The 17868-nt window shown below is 39.5% G+C and overlaps 1 protein-coding gene across 1 annotated transcript in view; it reads left to right on the forward strand.

Annotated features, from left to right (window-relative positions):
- The window catches only part of COL13A1 (collagen type XIII alpha 1 chain), a 396595-nt gene that overhangs the window by 21133 nt on the left and 357594 nt on the right, over positions 1–17868 (forward strand). The window contains exon 2 of the mRNA XM_078643241.1: positions 10544–10594. Coding sequence (XP_078499367.1) covers positions 10544–10594 — 51 coding nt within the window. The remainder of the gene's footprint in view (positions 1–10543; positions 10595–17868) is intronic.

Raw genomic sequence — 17868 nt, forward strand, 5'->3', positions numbered from 1 at the left:
AGGGGTAAAAATTACTATTCCCACTCTAGTGAGTGCAACAGTAGGGAAAGTGTTGGATAGCGGAGGGGTAATAATTACTATTCCCACTTTAGTGAGTGCAACAGTAGGGAAAGTGTTGGATAGTGTTGGGATAAAACGTGCTATTCCCACTCCAATAATTGTAAAAGTAAGGAAAATGCTCGATAGCGGAGGGGTAAAAATTACTATTCAAACTCCAGTGAGTGCAACAGTAGGGAAAGTGTTGGATTTCGGAGGAGTAATAATTAATATTCTCACTCCAGTCAGTTTAAAATTAAAAACAAACAAAGTTTTAACAAAAATACAAATATTTTTAAAAAAATACATTAGGAATTATATAAATATGTTACAAATTAAAATACAAATATATTTAATCGTTTTAAAAATAAAATTACAATGTTAAAGACATATAACAAATATTATCTTAAATAAAATAAAAAACAATTTTCAAAAAACATTTTTTTAAATTAAACTTTATTTAGAAAAAAACATTAGTTATTACATAAATTTACTTTTTTAATGTCCTACCCTATAACACCACACAATTCACAACACACATCTAAATTTAAAAAAACTGTACTTCCTCCAATAACATAATTAATTACTAATTAAATAAATATTATTAATTAAAAAAACTCATAACAATTATTTAACTTCCCACATTTTACCTCTATATTCTCCACAACCCACAGTAAAATCTAAACAATAAATAATGTATTACACAATTAAAACTTATTTTCAATTAAAAAACTAATAGTATTTAACAACTAATTATAAAGTGTGTAGACTTAATTTGCTCCCCACACAGTACCCCTATAAACATTAAACCCACACACCAAAAATATAAACAAATACCCTAATTAAATAGAAATTAATTAGTTAATATTAATGATCAACCAATTTTTTATTAATTAAACATAAATTACTTCCGCCCTTTACCCCAATAAACCCCTCAACCCACACCTAAAATTAATTACACAAATTAACTAATTATAAATTAATTAAAAAAATACTTCCCACCCTTTACCCCATAAACCCAACTACCCACACCTAAAAGAACACACAAATACCATATTTATCAATTAATTACTTGATATAAATTAACAACGAGTAATTAATTAATTAAAACATGAATTACTTCCCACCCTTTACCCCTTTAAACCCCACAACCGGCATCCTAAAATTAATAATACAATTTCCATAATTATTTTTCAATCAATTAATTCATCTAAATTAACAATTTTAAATTAATCAAAAATAAATTAGTTCTCACCCTTTCACCCCATGAACGCCACAACCTGCACCTAATTTTTTTTTACACAATTACCATAATTATTTATTAATTCAGTAATTAATATAAATTAGCAACCAATTAATAATCAATTACAAATACATTACTTAATTAACGATATGAAATCAAAAATGAAATAAATAAAAAATGATCATGAATGTATCATGATTAAATTACTTCCCACCCTATTCCCCTATAAACCCACCAACCACTACGGAACAAAAAAATGCAAAATGTATTTAAAATAAAATTCATAACTAGTAAAAATGTAACACATATATTAAAAAACATAAACAATACTTGTATAAAAAAATACATCACATACATTTAAAATATAAACTAAAATACATAACACTAATAAAAAGATTGATATTTTAAACATCTATATTTTTGCAAACAATATTAATGACATATTTTTTTAACAATATTTCTTACATTAAATTCGATATTCTTGACCACGATGTTCTTGCTGTTATTTCGGAATCACAATATTTTCAACTTGATATTTGTGTAAGTCAACGGGCCCGATTCACAGAACTAACTTAAGACAAAATCCTAAACTTACTACTTTTGGTATTCACAGAAGTTAGGATTTTGTCTTAAGTTTGTCTTAAGACAGACTTAAGACAAAATCCTAACTTAAGTCTGTCTTAAGTCTGTTTTAAGACAAACTTAAGACAAAATCCTAACTTCTGTGAATACCAAAAGTAGTAAGTTTAGGATTTTGTCTTATGTTAGTTCTGTGAATCGTGCCCAACATTTCCAACTCGATATTCTGTCTCAGCACCAACTATAGGTTTAAAATGTTATTTTTGGAGAAAAAAATAATTGGAATTTAGCAATGAACATTTCTGGAGAGGTGATTCGATAGCTACGATAATGCATTTAAATAAAATAAATCCACTCCCTTAAAAGCCCTGGGATTAACTACTCATTGCCCAATTGAATTGAACTTAATTATTATCTGGCACCCATTTGTCTTATAATACTGAAGCGACTCAGGTCCGCATCCGTTTTAATCAAAGGCCCCTGTAAAGTTGGAGAGAGTCTGGATAGCTTTATTACGCACTTGGGGGCTCATTAGGATGGCGGGCGGACTTTGTCCACCCGCCACCCTAACGGAGAACGGGACCGCCCGCCATAAGGGCGGGGGTGCCGTAGGGGGAATTAGGATGTGCCCGCCACAGTGGCGGGCACATCCTACATGTTTTGCATTGTGGCGGGCAGTGCTCTCTGCACTGCCCGGCACAATGCAAAACATAAGAGAACGCATTTGCATATGCAAAGCAGAAGGCACCGCGCGGTGCCTGCCGCTTTGCATATGCAAAGTGTCCTCCCCCTAAGCTGGCGTCACCTGGGGGCCCCGCAGGGGGCCCCCACAGCAAACACCGCCTGCCTTTCCGTGACTGCATTGCTGCCGCGGAAAGGCCCATTACTGTGGACATTGTAATATGGCTGGCAGTGTCCATAGTACACCGCCACCATATTATTCTATTACAGCCGCGGTCGCAAGGCGACCGCGGCGGTAAAGCGGCAGACGGTCTTTCCGTCCGCCGCTGTCCCCACCGCCATCCTAATCTGGCGGGGGGAATGCAGGCATGGATGTCGGGCGGATTGCCTCCGCCCTGGCGGAGGCAATCCGCCCGACATCCTAATGGGCCCCTTGGTTTCGGTGAGGGTGAGGGAAATTCTGCATTTCAATGGCAGCCTTTTTCAAACCAAAATGTACAAAAACCCTAAAATAAACTAGGACTTCATTGAACTTGGCAGGTATCTAGGAGCACCCTCATAAAAATCAGTATTTATCAGTCTCCACAAGCCAATAGAGGTTGACAAGTCCTTAAGAGCGTGGGATCCCTGTTGAGAAGTGCTGCAAAAGTGCACTAATACAAATATTAAAGCCCAAAGGTAAAGTGCAGGGATTAAATATTATCATACGTCATCTCTGCTAAGAAGTACAGAGGTGGTACTGTGTAACTAAAGATGTTTTAGCGTTTTCTTAATTACATGATGATCGATTGCAAGTACATTTACCTGTGGTGGCTACTTCTTCACTACATACGAAAATCACAGATCAATTCAGCCTGTTTCCCATTGTTGTTTCAGTGGATTTTCAGAACTTACAAGTCGCACAACAGCCAATCCACTGGTCGAGCATATCTTGGATGTTGAAAGGGAGTGGGAAGGACTCTCAGTGTAAAAACTGACCTAGGATTGGGGTATTGCAGGCTCCTCTGCCAATATTGGAGCACTGCACTAAAATTGACATACTCTTTGGCTACTGAGTCCGCATGTGTCTCTGCTGTATATAAACACATTTTTGCACAGTTTAGCAGGTGCCGTGCAGTGTGGAGAGAGTAGTGTTTTATTGGTTTGTGGTTCAGAGTGAGTCAGTCATTTTCTGACCCAAAATTAAATTAACCCGAGCAAGAACAGCCCACCTAACGAGCTAGGCAGGTGCAGCCGCGGCCGGTGGTGGGAGTACCTGCCGGGCGGTGACGTGGGGAGGGGGAGGGACAGGGTGGGGGGTAGTAATGTATGGATTACGGAGTTTAACAGGTAAGTAAACATATAAATAAATAAAATGAATTTTGTTGCGTGCACTGCATTACCAAATGCGATGCAGTGCGCGCAACGAAATTCGTTTTATTTATTTATATGTTTACTTACCTGTTAAACTCTGTAATCCATACATTACTACCCCCCCTTCCCCACGTCACCGCCCGGCAGGTACTCCCGCCACCGACTGCGGCAAGGCAGGTGTGGCTGCTTCCTCCCATGATTAGGAGAAGTAGGGGGGAGATATTTTAGAACAGGGCAAACCACAGGTGGTGAGAGGTAGAGAGCATTTGGACCCCGGATACGCAAGCCTGATGTAAGGGCATTGAATCACCCACACGACCACTGTCATTTACACACCTACAGAGGATGCCACTAGTAAGGCTGGCAGTTTTAAATGCTCCAGGGCCACTCTGCATGCCTAGATGATACAATTCACCGTCTGCTGAGGTCGGAGCCACACCGGGCATGATGCAACAATACGGACACCTACAAGCAAAGGAAAAACATCAGGAAAAGGGAAAGACGATAGAGAAAAGGTGTAATTAAATGATGCAAATCTTAAAAATATAAGATTGACAGCGAAATGGCACTGCAATGGAACAAAATATCAAATTCTTTCTTAATCATGCATAGAATCTACACAATTTAACAATGTCTTCAAGGAGGTTTAGCCACTTCATCATCATTTGGGGTGGTACGATAATTAGATGACATAGATGTTTTTGTAAAAGTGTCTGTCAAAAGTAATCATAGTGTATTCTTTTTCGTGAATAAAGGAAATAGTTAATAATATAAAAGTACTACAGTATATAAAATGTCTACGTACACCAAGGGCACGCTATTCGATCACTGCTGAAAATGGCATGATGAAGAGAAAAGTAATACTGAATACTGTGCTTCTTTGAATGCTGGAGAGCATCACCCGGTCAACAAATGTTTACTCAGAAGTCAACATTGAGGCTTTCATTGGAACAGTTAAGTCACGATCACTACAAAACAAACTCCATAAAAGATTTATGCTTTGTCAGGGCATGGTAACATTTTACAATGAGAATTTATATGGTGCTAGAAAAGCTGGATCCCAGATGAGGGAACAGGGGAGGAGGCTGTAGTTCGTGGCTACAAAGGCTGTTTCTCATTTTGCTCTCAGACTTATGATTCGAAGTAGTAGTTGGCTTGGAGCTCAAAGGGCAATGATAGCAATAACATTTAAGTATGACCACTTTTCACTGCAGGGTATGCCGGTGAAGCTGATTGATATATCCCAGCTTCCCAGCATCTGTGCTTGTTGTAAAGAAATCAAAATGCGTAGTAAACAATCCGTTGTCTTGCCTGAACAGATCACAAACTTGCCAATGAATATGGGACATTTTCTCAATGAGCTGCTCATTTATGTAAACACATGTGGCTCTTCTTCCCAGTGTTTCTTAGAAATGGGGCCTCTAGTTGGCAGGGGTTTTCGCCCTGTCCAAGTATGGACCTTCCCCCTAGTTAGGGTAGGGCAGTTACACAACTAAGATTACCCCTGCTCACCCCCTAGGTAGCTTGTTATGAGCAGTCAGGCTTATCTCAGAGGCAATGTGTAAAGCATTTGTACACACACACAAACACACAGTAATACAGTGAAAACACTACATACAGAAGTCAAGATATCACTTTTAAAAGATTAAGCAAGTTTAGTCCATAGGAATCAATGGATGAATGGATACGTTTGTTTAAGCACAAAGTACCTTAGATGCGTAAAAAATCACAGACGGTGCAAGGATCAAGGGGAGGTGAGGTGAGGTGCCTGCAGGGGAGGTAATGTGTTTGTTCTTTACTGTTAGGCAGGGGAGGTGATGTGCTGATTCCTTACTGAAAGGGGAGGTTTATGCATCGTTTCCATACTTGGAGGGGTGGTGATGGATCGGCAGAAGCAGCAAGCAGCAGGCCAGCACAGTAAAGCAACAGGCAGAGATGCATTCACTCCTACAGCATTGAGTTCTTCTTCCTGGAAGAATGTCAGTCCAGATGTGTTCTGGTTTTGGGCAGTCGGCGATCCAATACTTATACCCTTTCTACCTTTGAAGTAGGCAAACTTCAAAGGAAATTCTTTGCGGTGCACAAGACCCTGCCTTTCCAGACCTAGCTCCAGGCACACTATAGGGGGTGGAGACAGCTTTGTGTGAGAACAGACACAGCCCTATTCAGGTGTCAGTGACAATGCCTCCAACCATTCTAGTGTAGGCAGCCCATCAGCCTGGTGATGGCCCATCAGGATATGCAAAGCACACCTCAGCTCTCTTTGTGTGACTGCCTAGATTGAATGCACAAGAACCCAACTGTCAGCCAACCCAGACATGTATTCTACAAACAGGCAGAGGCACAGAATGGTTAAGCAAGACAAGGCCCACTCACTAAATGTGGCATTTTCAAGCATGCAATTTAAAAACCAACTTCACCAAAAGATGTGCTTTTTAATTTTGAGTTCAGAGACCCCTAACTCAAAATCTCTATTTACTTCCAATGGGACATTTCACTTAAAAGATATTTCAAGGCAATCCACATGTTATCCTATGAGAGAGATAGTCCTTGCAATAGGGAAAAATGAAATTAGCAGTATTTCACTATTAGGACATACACACCAGCACATGTCCTACCTTTTAAATGCACTGCACCCTCCCCATGGGGCTGCCTTGGGCCTACCTTATAGCTGACTTACATGTAGTAAGAGGGAACGTTTGGGCCTGGCAAGTGGGTGCACTTGCAGGTCGACATGATAGTTCAAAACTGCACACACAGACACTGCAGTGGCAGGTCTGAGACATGTTTGTAAGGCTTCTCGTGTGGATGGCACAATCAGTGCTGAAGATCCACTAGTAGCATTTGATTTGCAGGCCCTGTGCACACTTGGTGCACTTTATGATGGACTTATTAGTAAATAAAATAGACAATCATAGATAAACCAAACACCAATACAATTTACACAGGGAGCACTTGATTTTAGCTTTGGTCAGCAGTGGTAAATTACCCAGAGTCCTAAAACCAGCAAACACGAGGTCAGAAAAATGCAGGAGGAAGGCAAAAAGTTTAGGGATAACCCTGCAAAAGTCCAACACCAGTGTTTCTGCCAACCGACTAATCTCTAATTATATAATTTAGTTTCAGGTAGGTTTCTTTTTATTTCTAAACCATTTTGTATCTAACCTCATCTAATCTGTCTACTGACAAACTACTTGATGGAACTTAAAACTGTTAATACACAACCTTGATTAATTTAGGAGAAAAATGAAGCGCTTGATTTCTGTATTTGCCAGCCACATTTTTCTCAAAATGTCATCATGACTATTCCCCTGGGATCAGTCTTTCAGATGTCTGACCAGGATCCATATTGACTACAAATCGGGCAATATCAAAATTAATTACTATTGAGCATTGACTTTCCCATCGCCATGTTACCTTTCATTGTCTGCAAGAAAAGTATGAACATAAAATTTGCATTACACATATGTTCTTTTTACCATTTACTGGAGGTTGTATTGACATTAGTGAGAGCGGTAAAAGTGTAATGCCCTTAAAAAGCAGAGTTTGGTACCATAACCACGTTGATAAAATTCAAACCCATCCAAATTATGAAGGCAGCAGCTACCCAACCTAATTGGTCCTGAACTTCTCTCCTCTTATGCATTAAACACGAAATAGGAAAAAGCCCCATTCAAGACAGGGCCAAAATAGCTAAGGACTGACATAAAATGTACCCAGAAGATCGATCGTGCTTTGAAAAATTTTCTATTGCTGCTCCACAAATTATTTTTAAATATCGGTTATTTGCTTCAATAAGTTAATATATCAGGTTGGGGAGTAACAGTGAGGAAAATGTGACTTTGGCCTGCAGTTCTAATGGACAGCCTTCATACGTAGTTCTTCCCAATATTAACGAATGGTGTTTCCCTTTAGCCTTGTGTTTTCTTCACATGATCATTAATACACAGATAAAATGTTTGTTTTTCCCCAGTTATGTTAGGTTTACTACCTGGTCATTCATGTTTTAATGTCCTCCTCTGGATTGAACTGGCAAGCAGTGCCATGATGAAATGGCTGGTTGCCATGACGACAAGTGAATAATGTATTCTGAACCCTATTCAGAGGAGAGGATGGGTTAGACATATTCTAAAACAGTGAAACATTCCCCTTTCACTGGAATATGCATGAGTGATTTCTGTCACTTTTCCCTATCAAAGAAGAATTTCCGAAGGAATTACAGAACAAACATCGCTGACTTTGCTAATCTGATGTTCTACGATTGAATATGAGTGTAGATGATCTAAAAGGGAGGGCCACTGGAATAATGCGCAATGGTGGATCAAATCATGCAACAGGATTGATTAAATTATGCAACAAGAAAAGGAATATTATGCTGCATAATGAAATCCATTTTGTGTGAGCATACTTTTGCTCTGTAGTCACTTAGCACATACTAGCTCAAAAGCTAAACCTCATTGGTATCACTTTGACACCTGTATACTGCAACTGTAACTGAAAGTTGACCTCATAAGCTTTGTAAAACACATGTGCACCTGCGCAGCATCCTGCATGGTGGTTTGTTTTTTATGTAAACTTTAATCTGTTCGCACTAGATAAAATATTTTTTGAGATCGGGAAATTGTGCCACTGATAGTAGATTATGTGGCAATTTCCATAATCTATGCAGGATGGAGGTCGATAATATCGACCTATAACATTATTGCTTCTTATGCATCACCTACCACTACATTATAGTAAGTGTATAATTACTATTCTTACCGCCACATCTAATGATCTATGTTTAATACTGCGATTTAGTGATTGGTTTGCAGTAATGTATATGATATTAATGTCTCGTGATTAAACCCATATGCAAACTGCTTGGGATATATAGGCATAAGGAGGCTCTTAGAATTTTATGTTCTGATCCAACCCCTGCAATTGCTGTTGCTATGGCTAAGTTCCTAAAATGGGCTTGGGTAATTCGTGCAAAACAAATAGCGACAGACATATGATGATTTAGCCCTAGCTGTGAGTTCCCCTGTAACTTACCCCTGAAAGAATTGTATACTGATCAGATTGATTTTAAATATGTAAGCTGATATTCGTCAATAGTCTATTGTAGTTTAATTCCTTTTTAATATTTATTGTATGAATTTTAATGGATTTTTAATGGATTTTAAAATACTGGTTTTTTCTATGTACACTTTTATGACTTAAATTGTCGAATAACGTTTATGAATGAATGAATGAAAGTGATAGCAGGAAGCAAAGAAAGTGTCAGAGTAGATGAGTCCCAATGTATTTATCGGTGGTCACTATCTGTGTGTCTATTTACCAGTTCTCATCTGAGGCATCTCAGGGTAATTAATGGGTTTTTCTTTTTTAATATTGTGTAGTCATTTGTGTGGCATTGGATTAAAGTGCTGTAGAGATGGTAAAAGGCAATATAAGCTTTCTTCTCCTTTTCTGGAGGAGCTTTTCTAACTCTTGATCTGCATTTCCATCATTCTCACCAGACAGATAGAGAGAAAGGAGCATGGTTAATCAGAATAAGTGTCTTGTTTTTCCTGCTGGACCCCAAAGGAACTCTCCCCGAATTCATGCATCTTCCCAAGTAGGGAACTGTCTCATCTTTGCAGTAGCTAGTACAAAGGAGCTGGTAGATATTGTTGACATAACTACTGTTAACATGACTGTTTCTGTTCGTATGACATCTTTTTTCTTTATATAGAATGTAATTTCTATAGATTCTATGAATTCATTTGTTTGAACATGCTTAAATCAGTTGAGGTATGCTTTTTTGTGAACGTGCAATATGGGTAGCAATATTCTTCTAGTATATTATTAACGTACCAAAGAGACTGGAGTACACATATTTATTTTTATAGTAAGTGTTATGGTTTTGAAGGTGTTCTTTGCTGATATAGAGTAGAGTTAAGGTCTCGGGGTAGGTTGTAATCTGGACCCCTCATCCCTACAAGAGGGACAGTTTAGTGACTATGAAAAGGTTACCAATTAACTATTTGTCACCAAAGACACAATGCTGTGGGTCTGGACTTCTGCTCTATAAATCATTGTTTATATGAGTATTAATTCAACTACATCAAGTGAAGTGACATGACCCAGAATTCATTGGGTTGTCAAACAAAAGCCCAAGAATAAAGCATTTCATTCTTTGTGACATGGAGTTATCTGGTCATTTGACCCAAGAACGCGCGTTGAAATGTAAATGATATCTTCAGCATTTGGGAGTTACTTCAACATAAATCGACATTCCTTTAAGCTGCCCTTGTTCTTCTTCATCTCTAACATTTTATTTCTAATATTGTGTTTTGTTCATCTACAGTATTGATTTGTCCTACTTCTTTCATCTGTGCTCCTTTTTTTCTTTCAGTCCTCTTCCCTTCACTCTCTCACCCATATCCTTCCACTCTACTCAGCTTTCTTTCTCTGACTGTTTTACTCTCCTCTCACACTTTTGTTTTTTTCTCTTTCTGGCCTTATCTTCATTTTCTCTCTTGCACATACGTTTGTCTCTCAATCTACGTTTCCCACCCGCACCCTGCTTCCTCAAGCACCTCCTTCTCCCAAGCTCTGCAGTTCTTGGTAATCTTTATTTCTCACCTTTTCTTTTTTTCCTTTCTCTACCTTTCTGTCTCTCTACAGGGAGCCCCAGGAGAACCTGGCATATCCATCATAGGACCCCGTGGGCCCCCTGTAAGTGTCGCCTCTATTTTTATAAGTATATGAGACTTTTGTGCCAGTGAATCATGTCAATATATTAATACAAGAGGCGAAGACTCAACTATCACTTCTAAACAAATAATACTTGTATTACAGGTCTACTTAGCTTAGAAAGCACATTTGTACTGCACGTCTTCCAGCATTTAGAAAAGTATCTTTTTTCTATTTGCCGTAGTTGTTAAAAGGGTGCATTAAAAACATTTATTGTCTATTCAAGGCTTCTCCAACGAGTAGCTCGTGAGCTACTGGTAGCTCCCCGCCTACCTGTTAGAAGCACTTCTGTGTGCAACCCAACCTGCTTCTATTTGGTTGAATTAATACATGTATACTAAACTTGAAAAGTGTGTATTTGATATGAAAATCTATTTCAGAACCCATCATTTCTAACGTATATTTAATGCTGAGATTTTAAAAATAAATCATGCAGCATTAGTAGACCTATTACTAATATTATTACTTTAAGTGCCGGGGGCATTGCAGCTGTGGCTGTTATTTATTACCCTTGTAAAAGCATTCCAAATTGACTAAGGATTTTTCTTACTTTAATGCTGGCAATCCTGCACTGAAGTGATCACGGCTGGTAATCTTGCATAGGGTGGTCACTAATATAACCTAGTCTGTTGTGTACAGCATGAATGATATTAGTAGCTTGGGATGGTTTTCATTGAGCATAAGTAGCTCTAGTTAGTGAAAAGGTTGGAGACCCTTAGTTTTTTTAATGCATGCTTTGGACTCCCAATAACATACTTGCAGAAGATAGGAGTATCATATAACTGTGAAGACCATTCCGGCCTCATGCTTTTCAAGTTGCAAATAAATCATAATAAATTGTATATGCAGGAGATTTCCTGGAGCACTTGAATCTCCCTTCATCGACCATCAGTCTGCTAAACCATCATTCAGATTTTGCATTCACCCACCCACCACACAACATTGCATGAGCAATAGATAAGGACACTTCATCCTATGGCTCTCTTCACTATGAGTGTCAGCATTTTACTAAAAAGTAATCCACAAGCTAAGGCTGGTGTGTAAAACTCTATTTTCTTTTCTTCTTTCACTTCATGTTTTTGAACATGTTTGCTGGGGGTTCCTATGTACTTATTCTTTTGCAGACATATGCAGGCCACCTTTAGACCATGACATGTATTCATTTTAAACTTTTAATACCTATTTTATACGTTTGCATAAAATAAAGAAACAAAAACTTTGCAGATTTAGAAAGGCAGGACCCCTAGGCTTTGTTAATGCTTGTTTCATTACTTAACCAAACATTGCAACCCTGTCAGGTTTAAGTTAGGCCGTAGGCAGGCATACTTCAGTCCCAAGCTTATTTACTTTTTCATATTGCATCAGAACTGCGGGCATCTGCAGTAAGACATGCTGTGGAGAGAAGTCAAAACCATAACAAGACACAGCAGCACTCACTCACTCCTAGAAGAGATTGTGAATTATTTAAGGTTTGGTAGACTGTACTCCATTTTTCCTGGGCAACTGAGACATGTACTCTGCAGCCCTGCCAGGCTACAGTCTGCCACATTTCAGAGATTTGCACCTGTCTGCAGCTCCTCTGAAGGTTGCCGAGCGACCACCATGTTTCATGCAGCCATTAAGCAAGCTTTTTTGTTTTCCAAAAAGAAACTCCTGAGGCTGAGGTTTATTTTAACAAAGAGATGAAAGGCGCTCACCTCCTTGGAAGTTTCTCCCAGGGTATGCAAATCATTTATTTTTCTATACAGTTCTGCCAGGCCTTCCGAGGAGGTCAAGAACGAGACAAGAAATATGGCACAACTTCTGCTCTAAGTAGGTAGGCAGTAAGACAGCCCTACGTCTGTAAGGCTGTAAGTCTAAGGTTTCCATATGTGGAGCCAATGGGGCACCACCGGTGGAAGCATGATGGTCTACCCGACTGTAACTGGAGCGTGCGGCCACGAGTTTTGCAAACATGGTACCCCACCACGTCTGTCAAATTCTCAAGAACTTCTTGAACATCTAAGGAGCATTTGATCTAAGAAGGCACTAAGTAAGAAAGTTTAAGGCCATGAAGACAGACCTGTGCTATGGTTCACATGAATAGGGCACCTTTTGGATAAATTATGCAAATCTAATAATCAAAGTTTTTAATCTATGACAAGTTGAATGTGTTCCTCTGGAACTTGTAAAAACATGAACACTGAGCACATTATATACAACAGTTGCAAAACAGACTTTTGAGGTGCTAAATTATAAACAGCAGCAACATGACCAGGGTCCTGGTGATAGGTTGTACGGGTCTGAGATAACAAAAAAATCGCATATGATTTTACAGTTACTGTGCAGTAATGTGGGACACCTGTTTCCAGTCATAAAACCACACTAAATTCACAATTCCAGGGTGTTTTACCATGTACACTTATCACATGCTCTGACCAGGTGGTAAATGTATGTGCAGGCCGGTGGATGAAATGGGGTTGTGTGGTGGCAGTAGGACAGGGAAAAGGAAAGTATTTTCTTGCAGGTGGAATAGTGAATGCTGCCTCATCAGGAAAATGGATTGACTGCTGCAAACCAAAGTCTTATGTGATTACTCTGACCAAAAAATCAAGTCAGGATCTCCCACACCACAAAAACAGATGTGGAAAAAACTGACTAGGAATTATCCCAGGGAATTCCGCTCTGTATGACTCATGATCAATATACCTTGACTGAACCCCATTTGGTGGAACCTTGAGGTGGCAAAACTGGAGACCCCAACATACCTAGAACTAATTAATTGATTCAAAGTGTATGTTATATGTATAGTGTGCTTCCACCACTACTGTGACCTCTGGTCTTGTCATTTTGACCGTTACGTAAATAATCTGGTGAGATGTATGAGATTCTGAGAGGTGCTGTAAACATGAGGCTAGTACTAGGTATGCTTGTGTCCTGACGAAGTGTGGTGAAGACAAGGTCACGTAATCAGGTGTATTTCTAGCTGCTTTTGTTTCAGTTCCACCTAGATAACAAGAGGAATGTAAACTCAAAAGCTGTGTAACCCTGCAAGCAGCTTGATGCTTATCAAGTGGAAGAGAATGATGATTTCCTATTAATTTTTTAAGGAAAGTCTTAATTTTATTAAAGACAAGGAGGCGAGCGTTATGCTTCACTAATCTTGCTTTTATTATATACCAGTCAAGAACTTAAAACACTACAAGTCCCATGAGGCTAAGAGAACGCTAGCCAATGGTAAAACAAAACACAGCTTATGCCAGCAATCTCTTGCATTTCCTGGACTTGGGTGCAGGACTGTCTTAACAACATTATAGGCCCCCTGGCAAAACAGTGCACAGGACCCTACCTTCACAACTACTCACAGGAATTAAAACGTTTAACGGAAAAGTTAGTGTTAAATTCTGGTCTGCATAGGGCCCCTATGCTCGTGGGGCCCCCGGGCAATTGCCCAGCATACCCATGCGTTAAGACGGCACTGCTTGGGTGGGCATCATAATGCCATCTGAGTGTCTCAGATTACAGTAGCATATGTCTGATGATTGTGGCACACTGCTAGCTGTTCAGAAGAAGGTGTGTGGAAATGCTCCATAGACCTACAGGGAAACAAGGAAGAAGAAGTGAGGGAACAAGTGTAAGTACATAAGGACAGCTGAAGACACCATGTAAGAATTTATGGTTTGTTTTGGTCTACCTCTGTCCCTCAGTATTCCTGCAGCTTGAGTTTTCCCCAATAGATAAGTTCAGCAACTAGCACTGGCAATAAGTAGGCAGAATGCACAACTGCAGATGACTATTAAACTCATAATTCATAAAAATACATATTCCACCCATTCTTCTGCTGTACTTTAGGCAGATAAGTCTATCAATCTGAATAAATCTATCTATCTAAGGTTGCTGTAATGTCAGGACTTCTGCTTGGTGACCTTACTAGAGGATTGTCGAGATTTCCAAGACTGCACTTATCCCTCTAGTCATATGTACAACTCTGTGGAGAAAGGAGGTGTTCTTCACTTGCATGCAGGTGGCATATGACAAATATACCTAAATATGTATCACTTCTCAATGGCTTTTGTGTATCTGTGGTTAATATCTATGCATGCAAAACACACAAGATGATGGACGGAATCTTGCACAATGGCAAAACATTCACCCCCAGTCACAGATCTGGGTTTAATCCATTGTTATTTTGCTCACCAAGCCACCCCAGTTGAGACATGGCCATATGCAAATCAGACTTGACCCTGTGCCTCATGGGACCAGTCCAGCCCGAACTCCCAAGCCATGTCTTCCCTGGAACGGAATCAAGCATCTTAGGACCGGTTTCTGGCTATCAGCCGTCTTCAGCCAGGATAGCTTGACTCCAGTGGCTTAGTGAGCACGGGACCCACGTATGGTGCCACGTCTGAACTGGGGTGGCTTGGTGAGCAAAATAACGATGGATTAAACCCAGATCTGTGATTGGGGGTGAATGTTTTGCCATTGTGCAACATTCTGTCCATCATCTTGTGTGTGTTTAATATCTATGCATGTACATAAATGCACATTAAGAAATTACTATTAAGTTGTTAAAAGCATAAATTGCCATTTGGTGCCCATACAGATTCCCACTGTCTTTGAAAGTGACCCAACTGTAGCCAGCGATGCATGACTCTGAGTCCTTCCAACAGGACTGATGTGCCCGTTCACAAGGAGGGCGCGAGCACTGATTTTAAAGTGTGTGGCACTTAGGCTGAATGAGAAGAGAAAAAAGCACAGTATACAAGAAATGCCAGAAACCACACTACAAACAGTGCAGCCAATGACAACAAAGTCAGCCGTGCTGAACTCATGGAGGGCGAACAACCCTTAAAGAGCAGGAAGGCTTGATGTCTAACAAGGCATTCTGGAGGCCTCTGGACTTTTATCATGACAGTAGCAAAGCAGGGAAGCACTTTACTTGAAGAAACATTAACCCCTGTGTTCTTTATTTTTTCGATCGCTAATTGGCATATTGTCGAGAGAATGAAGTTACAACACCCTCTTTCGGAGTTCCTCTTTTGATTACCCCGCAACGAGCGCCATCATTGACCTGGAGGGGTCTTCTCCTGCATAATTGACTGGCAGAGGTTAAGTGAGACCCAGGGCGACAGGGACAGTTCAATATCTGGTTTCCCACCTCACTGTCAAATGTCCCATAATTGGCTTTAGTAATGAGAAACAGCTTAGCCCTCTCCGTGGCTGGGCGGCGGGGACCTGCCTCTCGGCTCTGGAGGTGGATAAATCCAGGAAAAAACTCTTATTAAAAGGACACTTATTTTAAATGTGACTGTACAATGTCAGGCAATCACATTTTAAATTCGGATTTCAGCTAGCTTGCCAATTAAAATGCAAAAAACACGTATTTTTGTTTCATATCGGAGCAGATCAATGCTTAATTTATAAACAAAACAGTACGTGCACATGCGGCCACTGTAAATTACACCTCTCATTGGCCCTGCCAGCAAGACTATGACATACGAACACAATTACTAGCCATCGCACTCCTACAAGTATTGTATTGTATTGTAATTGCATTTATATAGTGCTTACTACCCCTGACGAGGTGTCAAAGCTCTTTTTCGGCGAGTAGCACGCTACTCCGGAACCCATAAAGGATTAGTGTTCAATTAGTATATTGAAATTTGAAAGTGATTTGAGTGGTGGTTATTAGTCAGTTATTTGGATTGAGAAGGATAGCTGATGGATAAAAGAGGAAAAAAGGTTTGCATTTATATAGTGCTTGTTGCCCCTGATGGGGTGTTGTACTGCTTTTTTGGCAAGTAGCACACTACTCCGGAACCCATAAAGGCTTATTGTTGAATTAGTATAGTGAAATATGAAAGTAATTTGAGTGGTTGATAGGTTAGTCATTTATTTGTATTCAGAGGATAGCGGAGAGGTAGAAGAGGGAAAAAAGCTTGCATTTATATAGCGCTTGTTACCCCTGATGGGCGGTTAAAGCACTTTTTTGGCAAGTAGCACACTACTCCGGAACCCATAGAGGATTAGTGGTGAATTAGTATAGTGAAATATGAAATTTGAGAAGTGGACATGTTAGTCTGTTATTTTGATCCAAAGGATAGTGGAGAGATAGACGAGTGAAGGATTTTTTTTGTTTTTTTGTTTTGTTTTGGAGGTCATAGCAGTAGGAGGAGGCTTGGAATGAGTAAAAAGGGATGTGGAGGAGAAGAGTCAGAGGGAAGAGTTTAGAAAGGCTTGTTTTGGGGATCGGTATAGTAAAGAGGTGTCAGATGAAGCAAGGAGGGGGAGAGTCTAGAAAGCGTTATTTTGGGGATCATTGTAGCGGTATGGGGATTGGGGTGAATGAGAGAGTGGATGTAGAGAATATATTGTTAGAGGTATAAGGTGAGAAATAAGGTAGTGAATTGGAAGGAGTAGTAGAAAGAGGTTCGAGATGAGTCAGAGAGTTGAGGTAGAAGATATATTGAGAGAGGAATAGGGTGAGAATCGGGTAGTGCATAGGCTATGCTGGATTAGAAGAAAGGAATAAAGATATAGATCTATAAGTACATGGAAAGTATGTAGATGCATTAAGGAAGTACGTATATGTAGATTAAAGATATTGATAGAGGTGAAGGGTGAGAAATAGGGAAGTGCATTGGAAAGAGTAGTAGATAGAGGTTTGAGATGAGTCAGAGGATATTGAGAGAGGTAGAAGGTGAGGAAAAGGGTATTGCATTGTATGCTTTTTTAGAAAAAAGTAATAAATGTATAGATCCAAGTACATGGAAGGTATTTAGATGCATAAAGTAGGTAAGTATATGTAGATTAAAGATCCATTAGATAAACTCTGGTTTTCAAGTGTTGTTGTACTTACAAAATATTTATTTATTTATATTAAATACATAATTATTATACATGTTTATACAAAGCAATACACATATATAGGTGCATATCTATAATACAAATACATGTTTAAGTACAGGGCGGTATGCTGTATATTTATGTCTGTGTATGGTGCGTGTGTGGGCAAGAACCAATTCTTGAGTAGTTTTCTGAAGATAAGGTGGTTTTCCATGGATCTTATGTTGGGGGTAAAGAGTTCCATAGTTTGGCTGCCTGAACAGAGAAGGATGTCCCACCCATGTTTTTTTTTCTTGTATCGTGGGATTTTGAGGTGAGGTGCCACTATATAGCGGGGGTTCCTTTGTTGAATGTGTTTGGTGATTTTATTCCTGATGAAGAGCGGTCCCTTTCCATGTATCGCTTTGTGGGTTATACAAAGCAGCTTGAAC

Source organism: Lissotriton helveticus, chromosome 5_1 (genome assembly GCF_964261635.1).
Source record: "Lissotriton helveticus chromosome 5_1, aLisHel1.1, whole genome shotgun sequence".
NCBI lineage: Eukaryota > Metazoa > Chordata > Amphibia > Caudata > Salamandridae > Lissotriton > Lissotriton helveticus.